We start from the raw sequence: 22,692 nt of genomic DNA, 5'->3' as shown, positions 1-22,692 counted from the left end.
ATATATAACTGTTTATTGTGAACTGAGCAAAGTCCACTAGACTAATTGTTTCCAAGCATTATTCCACATAGGGAGAGACCAATACTTGCACCTTAGATGGCTGGCCACTCATAAGTTTTTAAGACCCCAGTCAATACTCACCAAAGTAGGATGTAGAACACCATCTTTGTAGACTGTTAATCCTATTTATATTAGATGGTCATAGGCTTGTATGAATTTTAGTTAATAGTCCATATTATAAAAACGTCATCCTTCCTCAAAGATTTATCCATGCTACAGACTGAATTATTACAATATATAAATTACAAAAATCTCCTGATACTTCTAAACTTTGACTTTATTATGGACTGTATTTCCAAATAGTGTGGTTTATAAATTACTAAGGAATTCATCCCATCAATCAAAATAAAACTATGCCACTAAACCACATTAAGAAATAAGAACTAAAATATTATCACAATTATCAAGTAGCAAATATTTACTAGAAGTTCTTAATATCTTGGCTAACATTGAATTATCCAACCATATTTTTAAAATCCAAAGACATGTTTATTTATCAGATAGACAATGTTCTATGAAGGCTATTCAATTACTAAACTCAGAATTGTTGAATTTTAATAGATTCACTACAATATACAAAGTAGCTATTTCACTAAGAATTCTCTCTAGAAAGTAGTAATGTTTTTAGAAAAATTGGAGGTTTGGATTAAAACCAATATTTAAGACAGCACTGATTACAAAAGGCCACAGAAGTTTGAGTTCTTGACGCCACTGTTTAATTTTCTCATTGTTCTTAATCCTGAATTCTATGATTCACATTTGAAATCTTCACTATTTACAGTTGCTACTTTTTTACTGAAAAAGGGGACTATTCCTTTATATGCAGTATACAATGGATACTGTAGTTTTTAGCTTAATTGTATACTGACATTAAGAATACCATGTAGGAAGAAAGCAAATGGTCACTAATAAGAAAGAAAAGACCCACATGGATATCAGAAGAGACTCTGAACCTTGCTCTTGAGTGTAGAGAAGCTAAAATGAACAGAAGGAGTGAGGCAGTAAACACTTGAACAGAAACTTTTAAAAGACAGTTGGAGAAGTCAAAGTAAATTATTAAAATGAAATGTTCAAAGACCTAGAGTTAGAAAACCAAATTGGAAGACCATGATCCATATTTATCAACCTAAAAAAACAGAAGAAACATTCAACTCTTAACATGCAATACTGAAGAATTCTATGGGCAAAATGGAGTCCTGGTATGGTGTTATAAGATAAGCACTGGACTGCTAACCACACGTTTAGAGGCTCAGACTCAGTAGTTGCTACTTGAAAACCCTATCCAGGGTGGCTATGAGTTGGAACCTATTTGATAGCACTTAACAACAACATGGGCAAAATATTGACTGATACAGAAAACTTCATAAGAAAATGTAATACAGAGTCACTGTACCAAAAGGAAATGGCCGATGTTTAACCATTTCAAGAAGTAACATATGATCAAGAACCAATAGTACTGATGGAAAAAGTCCAAGCTGCAATGAAGTCATTTGTGAAAAACAAGTCTCCAGGGATTGATGGAATACAAATTAAAATCTTTCAGCAAACTGGTGCAATCCTGAATGTTCTCACTTATCTATGCTAAGAAATTTGGAAGAAAGCTACCTGGAAGAGATCCTTATTTATGTCCATTCTAAAGAGAGGTGACCCAATGCAATATGGAAATCACCAAACAATATAATTAATGTCACATACAAATACAATATTTCTGAAGATAATTCAAAACCAGTTGCAACAGCACATCTACAGAGAACTGCCAGAAATTCAAGCTGGATTCAGAAGAGTACGTGGAACTATGGGTATCATTGCTGATGTTACATGGATATTGGCTGAAAGCACAGAATACCAGAAATATATTTACTTGTGCTTTATTGACTATGCAAATGCTTTCAACTGTGCAGATTATGACAAACTACGGGTAACATAAGCACTGAACCACAAAGTTAGTTTGAATCTCAAGATTGGTGGTTCTAACTCACCAGTCGCTCCACAGAAACCCTATATAGGGTTACAATGAGTTGGAACTGCCTCAATAGTGCTTAACAACAATAACAAGTCTCCTCTTGTCCTATTCATCAAAAGTGTAACTTAAACTTAACTATATTTTTCAGTTCATATTCTCTATACCTAAATGTCATCTCAAATATGTACAGGAAAGGATACAATAGAGTTTACAATATAATTATAATTCATTACATGAAGAGAGATTAAGGAAATGGCTCATAAATAGTGTTTCCAAAAACCCTGTTTAACACACATTCATAAAAGTGATCTTGACTATATTAAACCCCAATTTAAATTTTTTCAATTTTTCCTATTATGATGAGTCTCATTTACTCTCATCAAAAAAAATCTTTTGTCACTTTTGAAAATTACTGGCAACAAAAATGAGAGTATGATAATGAAACTGTCAAAAATAAAAATGATGCAGATAAAAGTTTCTGAATGATTCAAACTTTAGCTCCTAAGATTCTTTGTAGTCCCTTTCAGTTTTTGTCCAACATAACTAGAAACTAATAATCTCATGCAATTTTTCTTGACCAGAATTATAAAGCATGAATTCACAGCAATAATAAATCTGCCACAGAGGATAAAAACTTGTTCAAAAGGGAATAATCTGCATATATCTTGCAGATGATTTTATTTTGCACAACATACTATTACTGTACTACTGTACTATTATCACATTCATACTTAAACAGAGCTTTTTAAAAAAATTAATTCAACTCTTTGTGCATGGGTACTACTATCTTTGTGTTTTATTCACAATACTTTTGTAGATGGTGCATATTACATGTTGTATGTCTATTGTTGTTGTTAAGTGCCATCAAGTAGGTTCTGGCCCATAATGACACTGTATAGGGTTTCCGAGCAGTAACTGATTTGCTTAGACCACTAACCTTGCAATTCAAACTGACTTTCAGTCCAGCACATTAACTCATAGCACCACATCACGACGATAATATCAACTATAATGGGTCCTCAACCATTTTGCTGAATTTTCTTAAAAAAGGAAGCATATTAGTGATCAAAATATTAGACTAAATGAATAATTATCACCAAGTAAGGAAACAGAAAATAAAAAATAATGAAATGTTGATATATTTTTATATGCAGGTCTTAAATATGAAAATCTCATTCAAAAACTATATTAAATTACAATTGAATTTCATGGAAATTTTTTGTTATCATGCCATCCCTATTATTAAAATATCAATTTCAAATATTTAGCAAAAGCTATATTTCATTATTCTTACAGTAATTACTACTATTATGTTATCTAAAAATTTGCATAACATCTGCAAAAATTTAATCAATAAAAAGAAGTTTACATGACTAGGGATCTTAAAAAGTCATGAGTATCAGCCTAAGGTGCAACTGTTGGTCTCTGTATGTACAGAAGAAAGAAGAGTGAAGGTCCTTGGAGTCAATGAGTCCAATGGGCTAATACAACATGAGAAAATCAGTCTTCATGATTTTGAGACCAGAAGAACTTGATGATGCCCCCTACCACTACCAACTTCTCTGAATACAATCACATCAGAAGGTCTCAGATAGAGTTACAGAAAAGGTGGGACAAAACTCAAAATTATTAACAATCAGGTTTCAGGTCTGAAGAAGACTGGAAGAAGAGACTAGAGCCCTTGGCCAACTGAGGAAACTGAAGAAGACTGGAGGAAACTGAGACTAGAGAACTTTCAGCCAAGTGGTAGATAGATATATATGGTGTACAACAACACTAGTAAGGTATGCTAGACATGGAATGGTCAGTCAGTCAATATCATAAGAGTAACATTTACTTAAAGACAAAGTTCAGAAGGTTTGGAAGCAAGGTGGAATGGAAATGAGAACCACAGGAATGAATTGGGATAAGTGTTTTTACATGGAGGGGATTGCAATCATTAAGATGAAAAAAGTGCATGATTTTCTGAATATAAAACTGATGATCTGTTCTTAAACCTTCACTCAATTCACAATCAAAAGCTTCAAAACAACAACAACAACAAAAAAAAAAACAATAAGCAGATTACATTAGAAGAAATCATTTTGAAAACAAAAATTCTGACCTTATTTTTCATAGTAAAACTACAAAAATTTAAAAATATGTAGAGGATCTTCAAAAAGTTAGGGAAAATATTCCATTATCTTTTAACTCAATTTTTCCACAAATATTTTGAAACATACTTGTGTAATATATTATTTTTTTTTACATTTTACATTTTCGTATTTTGTCTCACATGTCAATATGAAATAATCTTATAGATGTATCAAGTTTACATACTTGATGCTTATTTTGATGTGTACATTAAAGTGACTTTTGGACTAATATTTTTATTTAGCAGTCTGTATCAGAATGCAAGTATTACAAGGGCACAGTATTTATTTTGGAAACTGCATTTTTTATATAAGGAAGAATAATAGTAATTCACATGTATTTCTGGAAATTAAATTTTTGCCGACTTTTAAACTCTTTAGCTTTATTTTGTGACTGCCATAACAAAATCTCATTGCGGTTTCAGACACAGCTATAATTATTTCTAGTGCTATTGCCGTTAAGTGCCATCAAGTCAGTTCTGACTCATAGTGACCCCGTATAGAGTTTCTGAGGAGCAGTTGATAGCTCTGAACCACTAGTCTTGTGGTTCAAAGTGACCTTAAGGTCCAGTGCTTATCCTACAGTGCCACACCAGCACTCCACTGTTGTTGTTAAAGTGCCATCAAGTTGGTACCGATTCATAGCGACCTTATGCACAGCAGAACGAAACACTGCCTGATCCTGGGCCAACCTCACTATCGTTGCCACGCTTGAGCTCATTGATGCTGCTGCTTGGCCAATCCGTCTCATTGGGGGTTTCCTCTCTTTCTCTGACCCTCCACCTTACCAAATATGATGTCCTTCTCCAGAGACTGGTCCCTCCTGACAATATGTCCGAAGTATGAGAGATGAGGTTCGGCCATCTTGGCCTCCAAGAAGCACTCTGGCTGTACTTCTTCCAACACAGATCTATCAGTTCTTTTGGCAGCCCATGGCACTTTCAATATTCTCCTCCAACACCATAACTCAAAAGCATCAATTCTAATACAGTCTTCCTCAATCACTGTTGAGCTTTCACATGCATATGAGGTTATTGAAAATACCATGGCTTGGGTCAGACACACCTCAGTCTTCAAGCTAACATCTTTGGTCTTCAACACATTAAAAAGGATCTCATGCAGCAGATTTGCCTAATGCAATATGTCGTTTGATTTCTTGACTGCTGCTTCCATGAGTGTTGATAGTTGATCCAAGAAGAATGAAGTCTTTGACAACTTCAATCTTTTCTCTGTTGATAAGAATGTTGTTTATTTGTCCAGTGGTGAGGATTTTTGTTTTCTTTACATTGAGATGTAATCCATACCGAAGGCTGTGCTCTTTGATTTTCATCAGTAAATATTTTCAGTCCTCTTCACTTTCAGCAAGCAAGGTTGTATCATTTGCATATTGCAGGTTGTTAATGAGTCTTCCTCCAATCCTGATGCCACGTTTTTCTTCATATAACCCAGCTGCTCAGATTATTTGCTCAGTGTACAGGTTGAATATGTATGGTGAAAGAATACAACCCTGTCGCACACCTTTCTTAATTTGAAATCAGTCAGTGTTTCCATGTTATGTTTGAACAACTGCCTCTTGGTCCAGGTACAGATTCCTCATGAGCACAATTAAGTGTTCTGGAATACTCATACTTTGCGATGTTGTCCATAGCTTATCGATTAGTGAACTGAAATCTACAATGTGTTGACCTTTTCTTCATTGTGAAATTATTTTAATGTTTGAAAACTTAATTTACTAAAGTATCATAATTGAGTCTAATATTTCCTGAAATCTATTTATACTTTATATCCATGCTCATAAATAAACTTAATATGTTTTATGATGTTCTGGTAAGTTAATTCTAATGAGTCTTTTTCATCATTACTCTACTTTGTGGAATATGCTAAGAATTTAAGATAATGTTAGCATGGATGTTTTCTGCTGTTAGATAAGTTCCGAAGTTACCAAATCCCATAACTCAGTACAGGATGGAGTTGATTATAGTACCACTAAAAATCAAGCAACTGCTCTTTGGAACATTCTTGTTTTATTTCTCTACATCACTGGGTTTATATTGGAGGGTTGGGGAGTAAGAGGTCTGGAAAATTGAGGAAGTGTTTCTTATGGATTTTAAAAAGCTCCCCCAAAAGGAATGTTGAAGTCCTAACCCCTGTACCTGTGAATGTGATAATACTTGGAAACATAATTTCCTCGTATATTATCTTAGTGAGGTCATGTCAGAGTAGACTGAATCATAAACATAATCTTTTCTGAGTGCTGTCTTATAAAAAGGAAAAACAGACAAAAAAGGTATTCACATACAGGGGCAAGATGCCAGGTGAAGATGGAGGTAGATTCATTTACAATCCCAGGACCATCAAGGATTGCTGCCAGCAACAGAAACTCAAAGAAACTAAGAAGGATCTTCCCCAAGTGCCAACATCCTAAATTGTTTTTTAGCTTCCAGAATGGTGAGAAAATAAAGTTCTGTTCTTTCACACCAACTATTTGTAGATTTTTTTTTTTAATAGCTGTATTATAGTACTACAGCAGAGGAAAAGGAACAATATAAAGTGATGGAAACTTAGAGTCAAAAACTCAGAAAGTGCACATCTTCACATAGTGTAAGGATATCAACAATGTCTGATGTAAGTATATATTTCAGAAGAAAGGCCAGAGTGTTTCACAAAGAGATAGTACACTTCAAATATCAGTTTGCTGTTGCTTTTAAGCATGCCCTTACACAGCTCTTCGTTCTTGTAGGTGCTATTTGACTTCTATAATTTTCAGGTTAATAGAGACTAAAGAAAAACAACAGAAAAGTTGGCACAATTTCTCTGAAAGTGTATGTTCTAATGCATAAATGCAGTGGATTTGAAGTGATCTGATAAAAAGATCACTTGCAACATTACATAGTTGTTGTTGTTAAGTGTGTTGAATCAGTTCCAATCCATAGTGACCCTGTATAGTGTTTCCAAGGAGTGCCTGGTGAGTTTGAACCACCGATCTTATAGTTCAAACTGACTTTGCAGTCTAGCACATTAACCCACAGTGACATACTAGGAATCTATTAGGTAGTAGAAGCTTTAAGTGTAGCTAGTTGATATGCTCCATTTGACCATTAGAGTGTAGTAGGCAGGGCACAGTTTCAATGAGGATATCTAGTGCTTTGAAAACCTTCTTTCTAGGAAGATTAAGTAAACATACCCTTTGCTATTCTTCCCATTGAGTAAAACTGAAAACCATAGATATTATTTATTAAAACAAACATAAAAAAGTCTATAATATGGAGAGAAGGAGCTAAACTGGGACACTGAGCCCTAGAAAATAACACAATAAGTATTCCTTAACTTTTCTTTGGCCTCATATAACTCAGATTTGTTGCTGAAGCAGTTAGCAGCTGGGAACATTGACTAGGTGTGTAGCTCAAACATGTCCCAAGAAAAGCCTAATTTCTAGCCAATAGACCAAAAAAAGGGGGTTAACCTAAAAAACAGGAGATTTTAAGAAAATAATTTTCTAATCCTTACAAACACTGTAAAAATAACTAAGACCCTCATCTCTATGCATGTTAGCAAAGGGCAAGTAGGGAGCTTAGATCTACAACTTCAAAAGGTGCCCAAGTCCCAGCTGAAATGGTATCAGAGAAGCACAGATAGAGAGTTGAGACTTTCAACACTACTGTCCCTTAACAAGGCCCTCCCCAATGGATATAATCAGTGAAGAAGGAGCTTCCACCCTCATCACACAGCAGTATGATGTCACTACTCCTCCACACTGGGATGGCTTCAAAGGGGGTTTATTAGGTAGTCAGCACTTGCACTCTAACCAATAGTAGTGAGGTGGTGCCATTGGTGATAGCACAGGGAACTGAGAACTTCTAATCTCACCCATCTGTAATGAGGAATTTGAATTTCTACCTCAACCTGATCACAATAAAACAGGAAGCTAAAATAGAAGAATTAGTGTCAAAACATAATAAGAAAATATTCAGGTTTCAGACAAACATTGCTCATCATACAAAGAATCTGAGATTTCCAACTGAATGTTTTTTAAGAAAAATCACTATTCATGGTATTTTTGTTATGGCTGCCACAATAACAGAGATATGTGAATCACGTGACAAAGATTTTAAAGCATGCACAATAAAAACCAAGGAGTTATTAGTGAGAATCTGACCAAGAAAATGCAAAGTCTCAGCAAAGAAATAAAGATATAAAGAAAAACCTGAAGCAAACTTTGAAACTGAAATATATAGTAACAAATATCTCAAGCTTGGGCTCCATATGAAAATTCACATCACAAAGGAAAAAATCAGTGAACTAGAAAATATAACAATAGAAATGACCTAATCTGAACAATGGAGTTAAAAATACATTGGAAAAATTCAACAGAGCCTCATGGACCTGTAAGGTTATAACAAAAGGTCTAACATTTATATCATCAGAGTCCTAGTAAAAGAGGAGAGGGAACAAAAGGAAAAAAAAAAAGTGCTCAAAAGAGAGATACTAACTACAACCTTTTCAAATTTAGTAATAGACCTTAAACCTACATTTTTCAACAAACTTAGCAAATCCCCAAAAGGATAAATTAAACTTCTGAACACACTGAAACTTCTTACTACAACAGGCAAAAAAAAAAAAATATATATATATATATGTTGTTGTTGTTAAGTGCCTTCGAGTCGGTTCCGACCCATAGCGACCCTGTACAGGGTTTCCGAGGCTGTAAATCTTTACGGGAGCAGAAAGCCTCATCTTTCTCCCACAGAACAGCTGGTAGTTTCGAACTGCTGGCATTAAGGTTCGCACCCTGATTCGTAACCACTATGCTACCAGAGCTCCTTAAATTAATAGTAATATTATGAAAGCCTCAGGTATCACCAGATTCCCATTATCATCCTGGAGGTAAACTACTCAAAAACTGCTACACCTTACCAGGAAGAGTGTAAATACTTTGGCTAAAAAGCAGATAACCCAGGAATTTATACACCAGGGTTAGGAATACCATTTCTTTGTTGCTACTGCTTTGTACCCAAAAAAGTTGAGCTCAGAGGCTTATGTTGTTGTTGTTGTTGTTGTTGTTGTTAAGTACTGTCAAGTCAGTTCTGACTCATAGACACCCTGTAAAGGGTTTCTGAAGCTACACATTTTTTCGGTGATAGAAAGCCTCATCTTCCACCAGAGTCTCATAGACTGCCAGTTTAGGGAAACACTTTAAGGTGTCACCCAGATAGATAACAAACTCTGGAACTTTTAAGAAAATTATAAATGTTTTCATTTACTAGAAGACAGTAGAATTATACATGACAAAAATTATTGAAACTGTCTGAAAAGTGTCTGAAAATTTGCTGCTCACCTTGCTTGGTTTTTGATAAGAGCATGAAAAGCAGTCTAGTTTTATGAACACTGAAAGTCCAAGGAACTAATTAATCTGGAGTGAAATACTATTAATTAACATATAGAAGTTTCATACCTGACTTCTTTAAGGTTATAATTGCTATGCATTGATGAAAATTATATATTTATTCTTCATGACATCTCTTACAGTACAAGAGAAGTGTAAGGCATAAAGAACTCTTTCACAAGTTAACAGCTAAGGATTTGTAAAGAGTCACTGAACAGGCACAGAAAATGAGTTTAATGACAGAACAGAAAAATGAAGGCTGAAGTGTCATCATACAAGAAGGGTTCATTGGTTTTTGTACCCAAAAATACATTGTTGTAGACTTAATATAACATTCTAGGTAAGGGAATGGTGGTGGTCAACAAACAAGAGGAGAGGAAAGGGATATATGCAGAGCAGGCAATATTTTTATGGTTATAAGAACAGGATGGACCTTGTACATACCATGGATACAATCAACAAATATGAATTTCTGTTTTTCCAAACAAAAGGGGCAGTCTTGGAGTAAATGGAGAGTTAACTTGATTCCATGAAGCAGTCTATGGATCTAGGACTCATCATTAACTGAGTCTAAAGGTATTGTCTAGTATTCTTATACCCATGATCAAGAATCAGGGATCAAACCCTATTCAATTAAACCCTCCAGCCACACACCTTCAGGATGAAAAGATCCCTAGCTTAAGGAGCCCACCTAACATGTGATTTCATTAATGCACAGCACTCAACAGTGGTGAACACGTGGGTGATTTAATTAAGAGCACAGGCTCCATGGCATTTTCAGTGCTAGCAGGAAGTCAGTGTTTTCCTAGCAGTTGTCTAGTCTTTCACTAAGGCTTTTTAGATAAGAAAGACTAGGGAGGTATACAGCTATAACAAGATCTCCATAGTCAATGCTGACCATCATAACTGAGTTACATTGTTGTTGTTTAGTGCTCTTGAGTTGGTTCCAACTCATAGCAATCCTGTATAGTGTTTCCGAGGATCAACTGGTGAATTTGAACTGCCAACTTTCCAGTTCAAACCAGTCTTTCAGTCCAATGTTCGTTTCTATTCCTTGCCCAAAAATATGCTGTGCTCAGTTCCTTTTCCTCAATGAAAGAACATCAGTGACAGTGTAGTAAGGCACAGGGATATAAGCAGATAAACCAGTTCTATCAAAGTCTTACACTCATGGAGCATGTCTCTCTGTGACAGTGCAGAGAGTGAAGGCAATTATTCAGATAATATTTCCATTCTTACCTGCAAAGTGCTAATATGAACAGGAGTCCCCGTGCCATTCACAGTCTTTTTAGCCACATTTCCACCTTTTCCATCTGCTTGCTCAGCCTTAGCAATTCTGGCTTTTTCAGCTTCAACTCTCTTGGGGTTGTTCAACATCACCTGTACTACAGCATACTCAACCAGCGAAGCAAACCCAAAGAGAAGACATGCAATGAGCCACACATCAAGAGCTTTCACATAGGATACTTTGGGAAGTTCAGCAGCTAGAGTTGTGCACTCAGAGGCCAAGCTGAGTACTGAGAAGATACCTAAAGAAATAGAAATAAGAATAAAGTGGTTTTTAAACCCCATGAAAATTTCTGCATTTATTACATTTTTACTAATTCTCTCTCCTGTAATAGTCAATGGACACCAAATCATTCATCAGGTCTCGCTAAAGCTCAAACAGATATGACTTTTTCAATGTCAGAGTTATTGATAGTGGTTGAGGATGATTATAAATAACATCTTTCAAAATGTATGGAAATTAAATTCAAGGTCTGAAAATAATGTGTATCGGGTTTTAGTATAAAGTTGTCTAAAGCTATTTTGCAGTACTTCTGAGGAACCACAGAACTTTCTGATTAAAGATGGGTATTTTATTTTTTCAGGCGATTTTAGACAGATTTTATTTATAGAGCTGAATTAGACCCATAAATAACTAAATCAGAGCAAGGATAGAACATATAAAGCAATTTTCATGACGCAAAAAATATAATTTCTATTGTTGTTAAGTGCTGTAAAGTCGGTTCTGACTAATAGTGACCCTATATAGACTTTCTGAGGAGCAGCTAGTGGGTTTGAACCACCAAGTTAGTGGGTATCCTAAAGTGCAACACCAGGACTCATTTTGACTTAGGACAAAAATCTAATAGAGAAGGAAAATTAAGGAATGTAACCAATTACTTCAGGGGGAAAAAAAGGTCACTTTTTTTTTTTTTTTAAGGATGGAATTCAACTATATATGATATTAACCTTATATGGAAAGTTACTTTATATATCATTTTAAGTAAAATAATGGTAGAACCTCAAAGGAGAAAAGTACAATAATTTATTTCCCTTCGATTTTTCCTTTATTTCTTCTTTCATTTCTGCTTATTTTTCAAGGAAGGAGACAGAGATACATGATCCAAAGGCACAGTTTACCATTAAAAAAGCATTCAGAAAGATACTGCATATGATGCCATGGGGACTTCACTTTAAGTAGGAAACAGGTTTGCCTTGGCTCTGTGAGTATATTACACTTACTGGAATGAATGTCTGTTTTTCTCAGATTTGACCATTTCTGAGAATTAATGAATACATTGTTCTAATAATTAAAGATTTACTCAGCTCTCTTTTCCCTTCTATATAAATAATAAACATTCTGTTAGCATTAACTAATCAAAGTTAAAATATTAAAACAATAGTCCATCAATTGGATCATGTAGCAGGCAACAGTAAATTTGAAAGTTGCAACTCTTCCAGGTATTCAAGAGCCTTAGTGATTCTCTGCTAGAAAGAAAAACTTTCAGCAAAATGCAATGACTTTAAAAGACAGAAACAGTATTACTTACACATACAATGACTTGAAAATGATTGATTTACTATTACAGTGATTATCCTGAGTCTTCCAGAAACTAAGGACTAATTATCATTCAGTCAGTTTGTTGTACTGTGGTGACTTGTGTGTTGTTATGATGCTAGAAGTTGTGCCACCAGTATTTTAAATACCAGCAGGGTCACCCATAGCAGACAGGTTTCAGTGGAGCTTCCAGACTAAGACAGGAAAGAAGACGAGGTGGACCACTTCAGAATGGTTAGCCACTGAAACCCTTATGAAGAGCAGTGGAACATTGTCTGATATAGTTCAGGAAGATGAGTCCCTCAGGTTGGAAGGCACTCAAAATATGACTGGGGAATAGCTGCCTCATCAAAATAGAATTTACCTTAATTATGTCAATAGAGGTCATTTGGGACTTTTATTTTCCTTCAATTTGTGTTGAGGTGACACAGTTCAAAATGAGAAGTAGTAGTTTCAGACATCTGCTAAAAAACAGAACCTATGAAGCATGGTGTTGTTGTTAAGTACCGTTGAGTCGGTTATAACTCATAGGATACCTGTTTAGAGTTTCAGAGGAACAGCTGATGACAGTAACCACCAAATGGAAAGTCATCAAAAATGCAATGAGACACATAAAATAAAAAATGCAATGAGCTAAAATGGACTAGTACTAGCCATTTTGAATCCAATAATCATATGGTTTACTATAATGGAAGCAACAAATTGAAGAGGAATGGCATCCCATTCATCAGCAAAAAGAACATTTCAAGATCTATCATGAAGTACAATGCTGTGTGTAATAAAATAATATCCATACATCCACAAGTAAGACACGCTAATACCATTATTATTCAAATTTGTGAAACAACCACTAAAGCCAATGATGGTGAAACTGAAGAGTTCTACCAACTTTTTCTGTTTGAAATTGATCAAATATGCAATCAAGATGCATTGATAATTATGGGTGACTGGAATGCAAAGGTTGGAAACAAAGACGTAAGGTCAGTTGTTGGAAAATATGGCTTTGGTATCAGAAATAATGGAGTCCACAGTGGGGCACTGTGGTCAGTAGTTCAAACTCACCAGCCACTCCTAGGAAATCTTGTACAGGGTTGTTATGAGTCAGAACCAACTCAACAGCATTTAACAACAACAACAACATCAGAAATAATACTGGAGATTGCATTAAAGAACTATGTAAGACTAATGACTTACTCATCGCAAATACCTTTTATTCAACAACTTAAAACTTCAACCTCACCAGAGAGAATACACATGAATCAAAGTAAATACATACGTAGAAAGAGACAGTGGAGAAGTTCAATACCATCAGCCAAAACAAGGCCATGTACAAACTGTGGAACAGGTCTTCAACTGATCCTATGTAAGTTCAGACTGAAGAAATTTAAAACAAGCCCACAAGAGCCAAAATACAACTTGGAGGATATCCCACCTAAATTTAGAAATCACCCTAAGAATAAATTTGACATATTGAACACTAATGACCAAAGACATGTAGAGAAGTTATGGGATGACATCAACAATATCATACATGAAGAAAGCAAACGATCATTAGAGACAGGAAAGAGAAACCATCAAAGAGAATGTTAGAATAGACTCTGAAACTTACTCTTGGCCATTGCTGTTGCTAAGTGCCATCAAGTTGGTTCCAACTCATATAAACCCTGTATAGGATTTCAAACAAGTGGCTGTTAGTCTGAGCCATGTGGTTCAAACTGAACTTGCAGTCCAGTGCTTATCCTACAACTCCACACAAGGACTCTGCTCTTGAGTACAGAGAAGCTAAAGCTACTGAAAGAAAGAATGAAGTGAAAGACTTAAACAGAAAATTTCAAAGGGCAGCTTGAGAAGACAAAGTCAAATATTGTAATGAAATATGCAAAGACCAGGAGTTAGAAAACCAAAGTGGAATAACATCCTCAACATTTTTCAAGCTGAAAGATCTGAAGAAAACATTCAAGCATCAACTTGAAATATTGAAGATTCTATGGGCAAATTATTGAATAATGTTAGAAATATCACAAGAAAATTGAAGGAATATGCAGAATCACTATGCCAAAAATAATTGGGTGATGTTCAATCATTTCAAGAGCTACCATATGATCAAGAACTGATGGTACTGAAGGAGAAAGTTCAAGCAGCCCTGAAAGCATAGGTGAGAAACAAGAGCCCGGGAATCGACAGAATTGAAATCTTTCAGTAAGCTAATGCATCACTGGAGGTGTTCACCAATCTATGTCAAGCAATTTGGAAGACAGCTACCTGGCCAACCATTTGGAAGAGATCCATATTTGTGCCTATTCCAAAGAAAGGTGACCCCACAGAATGCAGAAATCATTTAACAATACCATTAATACCACATGAAAGAAAAATTTTGCTGAATATAGTTTTAAAAATTATTGCAGCAGTCCATCAAGAGGGAGTTGCCATTGACTGAAAGGAGAGAATACCAGAAAGATGTCTGCTTGTGCTTTATTGATGATACAAAAGCATTCAACTATATGGATCATAACAAGTTATGGATAACGTTGCAAAGAATGGATATTTCAGAATACTTGATTGTGTTCATGAGGAGTCTGTACATAGACTAAGTGGCAGTCTTTAGAACAGAACAAGGTAATACTGAAAGTCTTAAAATCAGGAAAGGTATGTGTCAGTGTTGCATCCAGTCAGCATACTTGTTCAATCTGTATGCTTAGCAAATCATTTGATATGAAAAAGAACATGACATCAGAATTGGAGGAAATGTTATTAACAATATGCTATATAAGGTTGGCACAACCTGCTTGCTGAAAAGGAAGAGGACTTGGAATACTTACTGATGAAGATTAAAGATAACAGCTTTCAATATAGATTACACCCTCAATGTAAAGAAAACAATGCTCACAAGTGACCCAATAAATTACAAACCGATAAATGATGAAGGGATTGGAACTGTCAAAGACTTCTATTTGCATGTATCCACAATCAATGCTCATGGAAGCAACATTCAAAAAATCAGACGGCATACTGCATTTGGAAAATATGCTGCACAAAACCTCTGTAAAGTGTTTAAGAGTAAAGACGTCAGCTTTGAGGACTAAGGTTCATGTGACTCAGGCTGTGTAACTTTCAATCACCTCAAATGCATGTAAAAATTGGACAATGTATAAAAGAATCAATGCATTTGAATTATGGTGATGGTGAAGAGTATTGAAAGAACCACAGATTTCCAGAAGAAAAAACAAATCTATCTTGGAAAAAGTACAACCACAATGCTCCTTAGAAACAGGGATGATGAGACTGTGTCTCTTATACTTTGGACATATTATCAAGAGTGAACAGTCCCTGGAGAAGAACATCATACTTGGAAAAGTGGAGGGTCAATGAAAAAGAGGAAGACCCCCAACAAGATAGATTTAAACAGTGGCAGCAACAATGGAATGGGCTCAATCATATCAACGATTGTGAAGGTGGTACAGGATCAGGCAGCGTTTCGTTCTGTTGTGTGTAGTGAAGTTGTGAGACAGAACTGACTCAAAGGCACCTGACAACATCAATTAATAGAATTGTATTTTAAAAGTTAATGCAAGTCTCAAAGTTTTCTTTGAAACCCACCAAAACCAAAAAATAAACAAACGTACTGTCATTAAGTCAAATATGATTCATAGTGACCCTTTATAGGATTTCCCAAGATGTAAATCTATACAAGGGCAGAAAGTCTTATCTTTCTCCCAAGGAGATGCTGATGAATTCAAACTGCTGAACTTGCAGTTAGCAGTCCAACATGTAGGTGAACGTTATGTAAAAACTCAGGAACTTTTCAATTTTTGCCTTAAGTTTCCATTGATTGTACTTACGGGGAATTCACAGTCACATTTTGTAATCTTAGTCAGATCTCATTTGTTAATCTATCAGTGAAACATACAAACATACACACTAGTCAGTTGCCATCAAGTTGATTACAATTTATGGCGACTTCATGTATGTCAGAGCAGAACCGTGCTCCAAAGATTTTTCAATGGCTGATTTGTTACAAGTATATCACTGGGTTTTTCTTTCAAGGTGCCTCTGGGCAGAACAGCTGAGCACATTAACAGTTTGTACTACATAACCAAAAAACCCCAAACTCACTGACATCAAGTTGATTCTGATTCATAGAGACCCTATAGTGTTGTTGTTGTTGTTGCTAAGTGGAGTTGAGTCGGTTCCAATTCACAGCGACTCTGTATAGGGTTTCTGAGGAATGGCTGTTGAGTTTGAACCTCTTAGCTTGTGGTTCAAACTGACCTTGTGGTCCAATGCTTTATCCCACAGCACACCAGGACTCCTTGTGGTTGTTAAGTGCCACTGAATCAGTTCTGACTTATAGAGATCTGGTATAGGGTTTCCAAGGAACAACTTTAGCAGTCCAGTGTTTAACCTACATCACCACAACAAGACTTCAGAGACCCTATATAGATACTGTATTTTTTATGGGAGTAGACGGTCTCAACTTTCTCCAGTAGAGTGGCTGGTAATTCTGTGCTGTGGAGTCGGTTCCTATTCATAGCGACCGACTATTCATTCCTATATATAGGGTTTCCAAGGCTGCAAATCTTTACGGGAGCAAAAAGCCTCATCTTTCTCTCGAGGAACAGCTGGTAGTTTCGGATTGCTGACCTTGAGGTTAGTAGCCTAACTTGTAATCACTACGAGTTTAGTGGAGTGGCTGGTGGATTTAAACTGTCAAGCAGTAAAGTGCCTATCCTACCAGAACTCCTAATCAAACACACCTAATTCCTTGACAAGAATATATTGACACCATTTTCTGTGTTCTCATGGTATTTTGTGGCCTGATATTACTAACTGGAGTTCTAGTGGGGCACTGTAGAATAAGCACTAGACTGGTAACCACAAGGTCAGCAGTTCGAACCCACCAGCTGCTCCTTTAGAAAACCTATGAAGGGTTACTATGAATCAGAACAGACTCAATTGCACTTAACAACTACAATATGACTAACTAGAACTCCCCTGTTGCTTCCTATGGTTTTAATCTTTAGGTAAACTGACTGCCACATCTTTCTCTATGGAGCACGTGGTAGGTGTGCACCACTGAAGGTTAGCAGGAGAGTGGGTAACCATGGCACCTCCTGGGCTCCACGTAACAAATTGCATTAAACTTCGTTCTACACCTGAATATTTATATTGATATTTGAACTTCATGAGGAAATGGAAAATAGTGTTAGATTTTATACAGGGCCTTAAAGGTAAATAAATGAATTTTATATCATATGTGATAGACTACATAAATCTTACATTTTGAGGAAAGGTATGACATTATTAAAAGCAATGTGTAAGTAAGATTGTTCTGGTAATGGTCTGCAGAATATACTGCAGTAAGGTGGTAAAGGTTAGTAGCTAAAGAAACAAAATATAAGGAGATGGAGGCCTAATTATGATATGGTCAATGCAAAAAGATTGAGAAGGAAACATCTGAAAATATGCTGTTACTGATTCAATGGAAGAAGAAATAACTGAATCAAAGTTCTGATCAGAATAACTGAAATGTCTATGAGAGACAAGAAGAGAGAAGTCTGTAGAAAAGATGATGACTTTGGTATGAAATCACATTAAGGTCAGGTAAATGCCAAGAAACAAAGAACAATGACCTTGGCATAGCACAGTATCTGAGAATTTAAAAGAACTCTTTTTAAAAGAAAAGGTTAACCAATATGATTTGTTAGAGGTCATGTTGAAAAGGGAAATTTTGCAAGGCAAAGAAACTGGTGAAAGAAAGATGGTATCAGAAAGAATAGATAATGGGTATTGCCTATTATTTCATGGGTCTGGAGGGTGGTGGGATAAATAGGTATTCATAATTCTAGGGACTAAATTATAAATTATGTTGGTCAGTGCTGTTAAGATTTTTATTATTTCATGCATATAAAAATCATAATATAGATAAAATAAGGAGGAAAAGAATGTGAACATATACTGCATGCCCAATTGTCAAGAAATCTTATTAGGAAATGTTCATTTACCAACATTTAAAATCTGAGAAAGTATTTCTTGGGACAAATATTAAGTGTTTTAGCAATATCTTAACATGATCTTCCTAGGGAATTACTTTATTGTTAATGACAGTGAAAATCAGTATGCATTTTAATAAATTACAAAGCTATGGAAGAAGAGTGAGGACTACTATTAGGTATGAATGGTGACTTGAATTATCCAGTTTTTAAATATTTATTATTGAAATTTATTTGCAAAATAGGCAGTCTAATAACCTTGTAGCAACAACTAAAATATTTTATATACAAGAAGAAAAGAGTATAATAGTACACTTCATTAATTATAGAAAGTTATACCCTTATTTACTTGTGCAATTAATTCTAAAACTTAGATGTCCATTAACAATGAAAAAAGCAAATAATAATAATAAAGACTGGAAGAAAAGCAAAACTAGGATACAAAACTAATTTATAAAATTAAACCTAGGGAAAATTAAAATAGTTTATTGTATATATATTTCTCCAAATTTTATAGCATGTGGATAATATTAAAAAAAGATTGGCAAATCAATTTTTCTTTTAATTTTTGTAAAAAATACAAAAAGAAAGTAAGTGTTGAGTCAGCACAGCTATTTCAACTGGATATCCTAAAATTTAATCAGAGCCAGTAAACTATTTCCCTTCAAATTATATATATACATAATTTCATTCATATACATATGATAGTTTTGAAACACCTAAAGCATAAATTGACAGAATTAAAATGAAACAAAGATAGTATAATTGGATATTTTAACACCTCACTCCCCAATTACTTGGATAACTCCATAAATGAATTGTTACAGACAAAAATTGCAACAGTATCAACCAATTTAACTCTAAAGAGATATCATTTGTCATCTAACAATGACCAACTGCACTTTATTTGCAAGTGTAAATAACAAGAAAAATCATATGTTGGACCACTGAAAAAATACTGTCAGTGCTGTGGAGTCATTTTCAGCACTTAGCGACCCTGTCTTGGGTTTCTGAGGATGGTTCAAACAGACCTTGCAGTTCAGTGTTTAAATTAAAAGAGGAAGCAATAACATTCAGGTACCAGGTTGGAGTACTAGTGTGGTGATATAGGATAAGCACTTGACCTCAAAGTGTGCTTGAACTTCAAGGTTGATGGTTCACATCCATCAGCTGCTCCTCAGAAACTATACAGGGTTGCTATGAGTTTCAACTGACTGGACAACACTTAATAACAACAACATACTTAATCAATCTGTATGCCAAGAAAAAAATCTACAAAGCTGGATTATATGAAGAAGAACGTTGCAGCCAGATTGAAGGAAGACACGTTAACAACCTGCAATATGCAGATGATACAACTTTGCTTGCTGAAAGTGAAAAAGATTAAAAAACTTAACTGATGTAGATCAAAGACCACAGCCTTCAGTATGGGTTGGACCTCAATGTAGAGAAAACAAAAATCCTCACCACTGGACAAATAAATAGTATCATGATAAATGGAAACCAGATTGAAGTTGTCAAAGGCTTCATTTTGTTTGGATCCACTGTCAACACTCATGGAAGCAGCAGTCAAGAAATCAAACAATGTATTGCATTAGATAAATTGGCTGAACAAGATCTCTTTAAAGCACTCATGAGTAAAGATGTCAGTCCAAGTCAGTTCAAGGACTAAGGTGTGCCAGACCCAAGCCATGGTATTTTCAATAGCATCATATGCATGTTAAAATTGGACAATGAATAAAGAAGAACATAGAATTGATGAATTTGAGTTGTGGTGTTGAAGAAGAATATTTAAAGTACCATGTTGTTGTTGTTGTTGATAAGTGCCATCGAGTCGGGTCCGACCCATAGCTACCCTGTACAGGGTTTCCGAGGGTGTAAATACCATGGACTGCCAAAAAAACCCAAACAAATCTGTGTTAGAAGAAGTACAGCTAGAATGTTCCTTAGAAGCCAGGATGCCACTTCATCTCTCACATTTTGAACATATTATCAGGAGAGACAAGACCCTGGGGAAGGACATCCTGCTTGGTAAAGTGGAGGTTCAACAAAAAAGAGGAAGACCCCAATGATATGACTTGCCACAGTGGCAGCAGTAATGGGCTCAAGCATACCAATGAATGTGGGGATGATGCAGGAACACGCAGTGTTTTGTTTGGTTGTGCATAGGGTCACTATGAGTTGGGACTGACTCGAAGGCACTAAACAACAAGAAGAAAACCTTAAATATTTGGAAATATGTCTACATATTTCTAAAGTATTCATGGGCTACAGAAAAAAAATGACAAGAGAAATTACAAAAGTATTTTTAACTGAAGGGTGATGAAGACATACCAAAGCTATACACTACAGATAAAGTAGTGCTTGCAGGAACATTTATAGCTTTAGATGCACATATTTTAGAAAGAATAAAGATCTAAAATCAATTATCTGAGTTCTACCTCAAGTGATTGAAAAAAAAAATAATAAGAGCAAAGTAATTCCAAGGGCAAAAAAAAAAAAGAAAATGAGTAAAAATCTATGAAAAATAAAATTATCAAATAGAGAAAATCAACTGAATCAAAACTAGTTTTTTAAAGAATTAATAGAATTGAAAAGACAGAATTCACAAAGTGATAACAGAAATGAAAGCAGGGATATTACCACTTCAGCCAGACATTAAAAAGGATAAGGGAATATTGACAATCTTGTACTAATAACTTTCCTATCACATTATGAAGTCACTAGCATTTTGAATGCAAAATTAGGCAGATTGCACCACCAAACTACATACCTGCATCCTTCATGAGCACCTACACACAAAACCCTGAACAAAATTTTGGCATATCACCCTAATTAGTTCTGACTCATAGCAACCGTAAAGGAGGCAAAACTGTTCCCTAGTATTGACAAAGCCGTAACTCTCTATGTGAACAGAAAGTCTCATGTTTCCCCCATGAAATGCTGGTGGGTTTGAACCTCAGACCTTGTGGCTAGCAGTCCAATGTTTAATCCACAATGCCATCAGGGCTTCTACAATATATATTTAAAAGGTGATCTATCATGATCAACTTGTGTTTTTCCAAGGAATGAGATTCAATGGACATCTGGAAATCAGTCAGTGTAATATACAAAGTTAACAAAATACAGTAGTACTAATTTAGTCATTTAACTATATTCAGGAAAAGGTTTTGAAAATCAACACTCCTTAGTTATAATAAGCTTCAGCAAACTAGGAATAGAAAGGGGACCAAGCTAGTCAGATAGAATATCTATAAAAGTTCTACAACTATCAACACACTCAACAGCAAATGGTTCAATTATTTCTATCTAGAATTAGTAATAATACATCTTTCAACAATTCTGTTCAACATTACATTAGAGGTCCTATTCATTGTGATAACACAAGATTGAGTTATTGAGGATGTGAAAAATGATAGAAATGCAAAAAAGATACCACCATTTTGATCAACACTAAGGCAATATTTGGAGTTCTGGTGTGGCACTAAGAATAAAGTGCAACCTCAAGAAAAAAGAGCCCTGGTGATGTAGTGGGTTACAAGTTGGGCTGTTAACTCCAAGGTCAGCAGTTCAAGTCTACTGATAACTCCATGGGAGGAAGATAAGGCATTTCGCTCCCTTGAGATATGGGATATGGTAGTGTGCTGTGGAGTCGGTTCCAACTCATAGCAATGCTGTATAGGGTTTCCAAGGCTGTAAATCTTTACGGGAGCAGAAAGCCTCATCTTTCTCCTGCAGAACAGCTGGTAGTTTCGAACTGCTGACTTTGAGGTTAGCAATCCGACTCGTAACGACTGTGCTATCTCAGAGACTCTATATAAGGTTGCCTCATATATTGACTCAATGGCAACGGGTTAACTTCAAGAAAGGAACGCTGCTGGTGCTATGGGTCAGAGGTTCACACCAACGAACTATCCCTAAGGGCAAAGATGAGACTATCTGCTCCCTTAATGATTTATAGTCACAGAAATCTTTCATAGGATCGCTATGAGGGATCTTAACAACAATGAGTGAACTTGGGTTTTGGAACTTTATGAAGTCCATAATCCCACCATGCAATCATGGTATATTTCCCTGGTCCACACATTACATTTTCTCTCTTCACACCCACAACACTACTCTATCTCACTTGAAACTCATGATTTACTTCCTATTTTTATTGAAAAACTAAAGCAATTACAAGCCTCATATCTACCCGTTATCCTCTCTGTACCCCTATTCTATGTCCTACGGAGTCAATTTTGTTCACTACCTCTTTTATTTATTTAAAATTTTTGTATTGTGAATTGAGTGAAGGTTTACAGAGCATATCATCAGTTTTACATTCAGTACATCATTTA

At 35.4% G+C, this 22,692-nt stretch overlaps 1 protein-coding gene across 1 annotated transcript in view; it reads right to left on the bottom strand.

Annotated features, from left to right (window-relative positions):
- Positions 1 to 22,692, bottom strand: part of GLRB (glycine receptor, beta) — a 166,631-nt gene that overhangs the window by 1,776 nt on the left and 142,163 nt on the right. The window contains exon 9 of the mRNA XM_006867914.1: positions 10,778 to 11,067. Coding sequence (XP_006867976.1) covers positions 10,778 to 11,067 — 290 coding nt within the window. The remainder of the gene's footprint in view (positions 1 to 10,777; positions 11,068 to 22,692) is intronic.

This window comes from Chrysochloris asiatica, unplaced genomic scaffold (assembly GCF_000296735.1).
Source record: "Chrysochloris asiatica unplaced genomic scaffold, ChrAsi1.0 scaffold00112, whole genome shotgun sequence".
Taxonomy (NCBI): domain Eukaryota; kingdom Metazoa; phylum Chordata; class Mammalia; order Afrosoricida; family Chrysochloridae; genus Chrysochloris; species Chrysochloris asiatica.
Note: the sequence above shows the minus strand (reverse complement) of the source record. Positions and strands in the feature narration are given on the sequence as shown.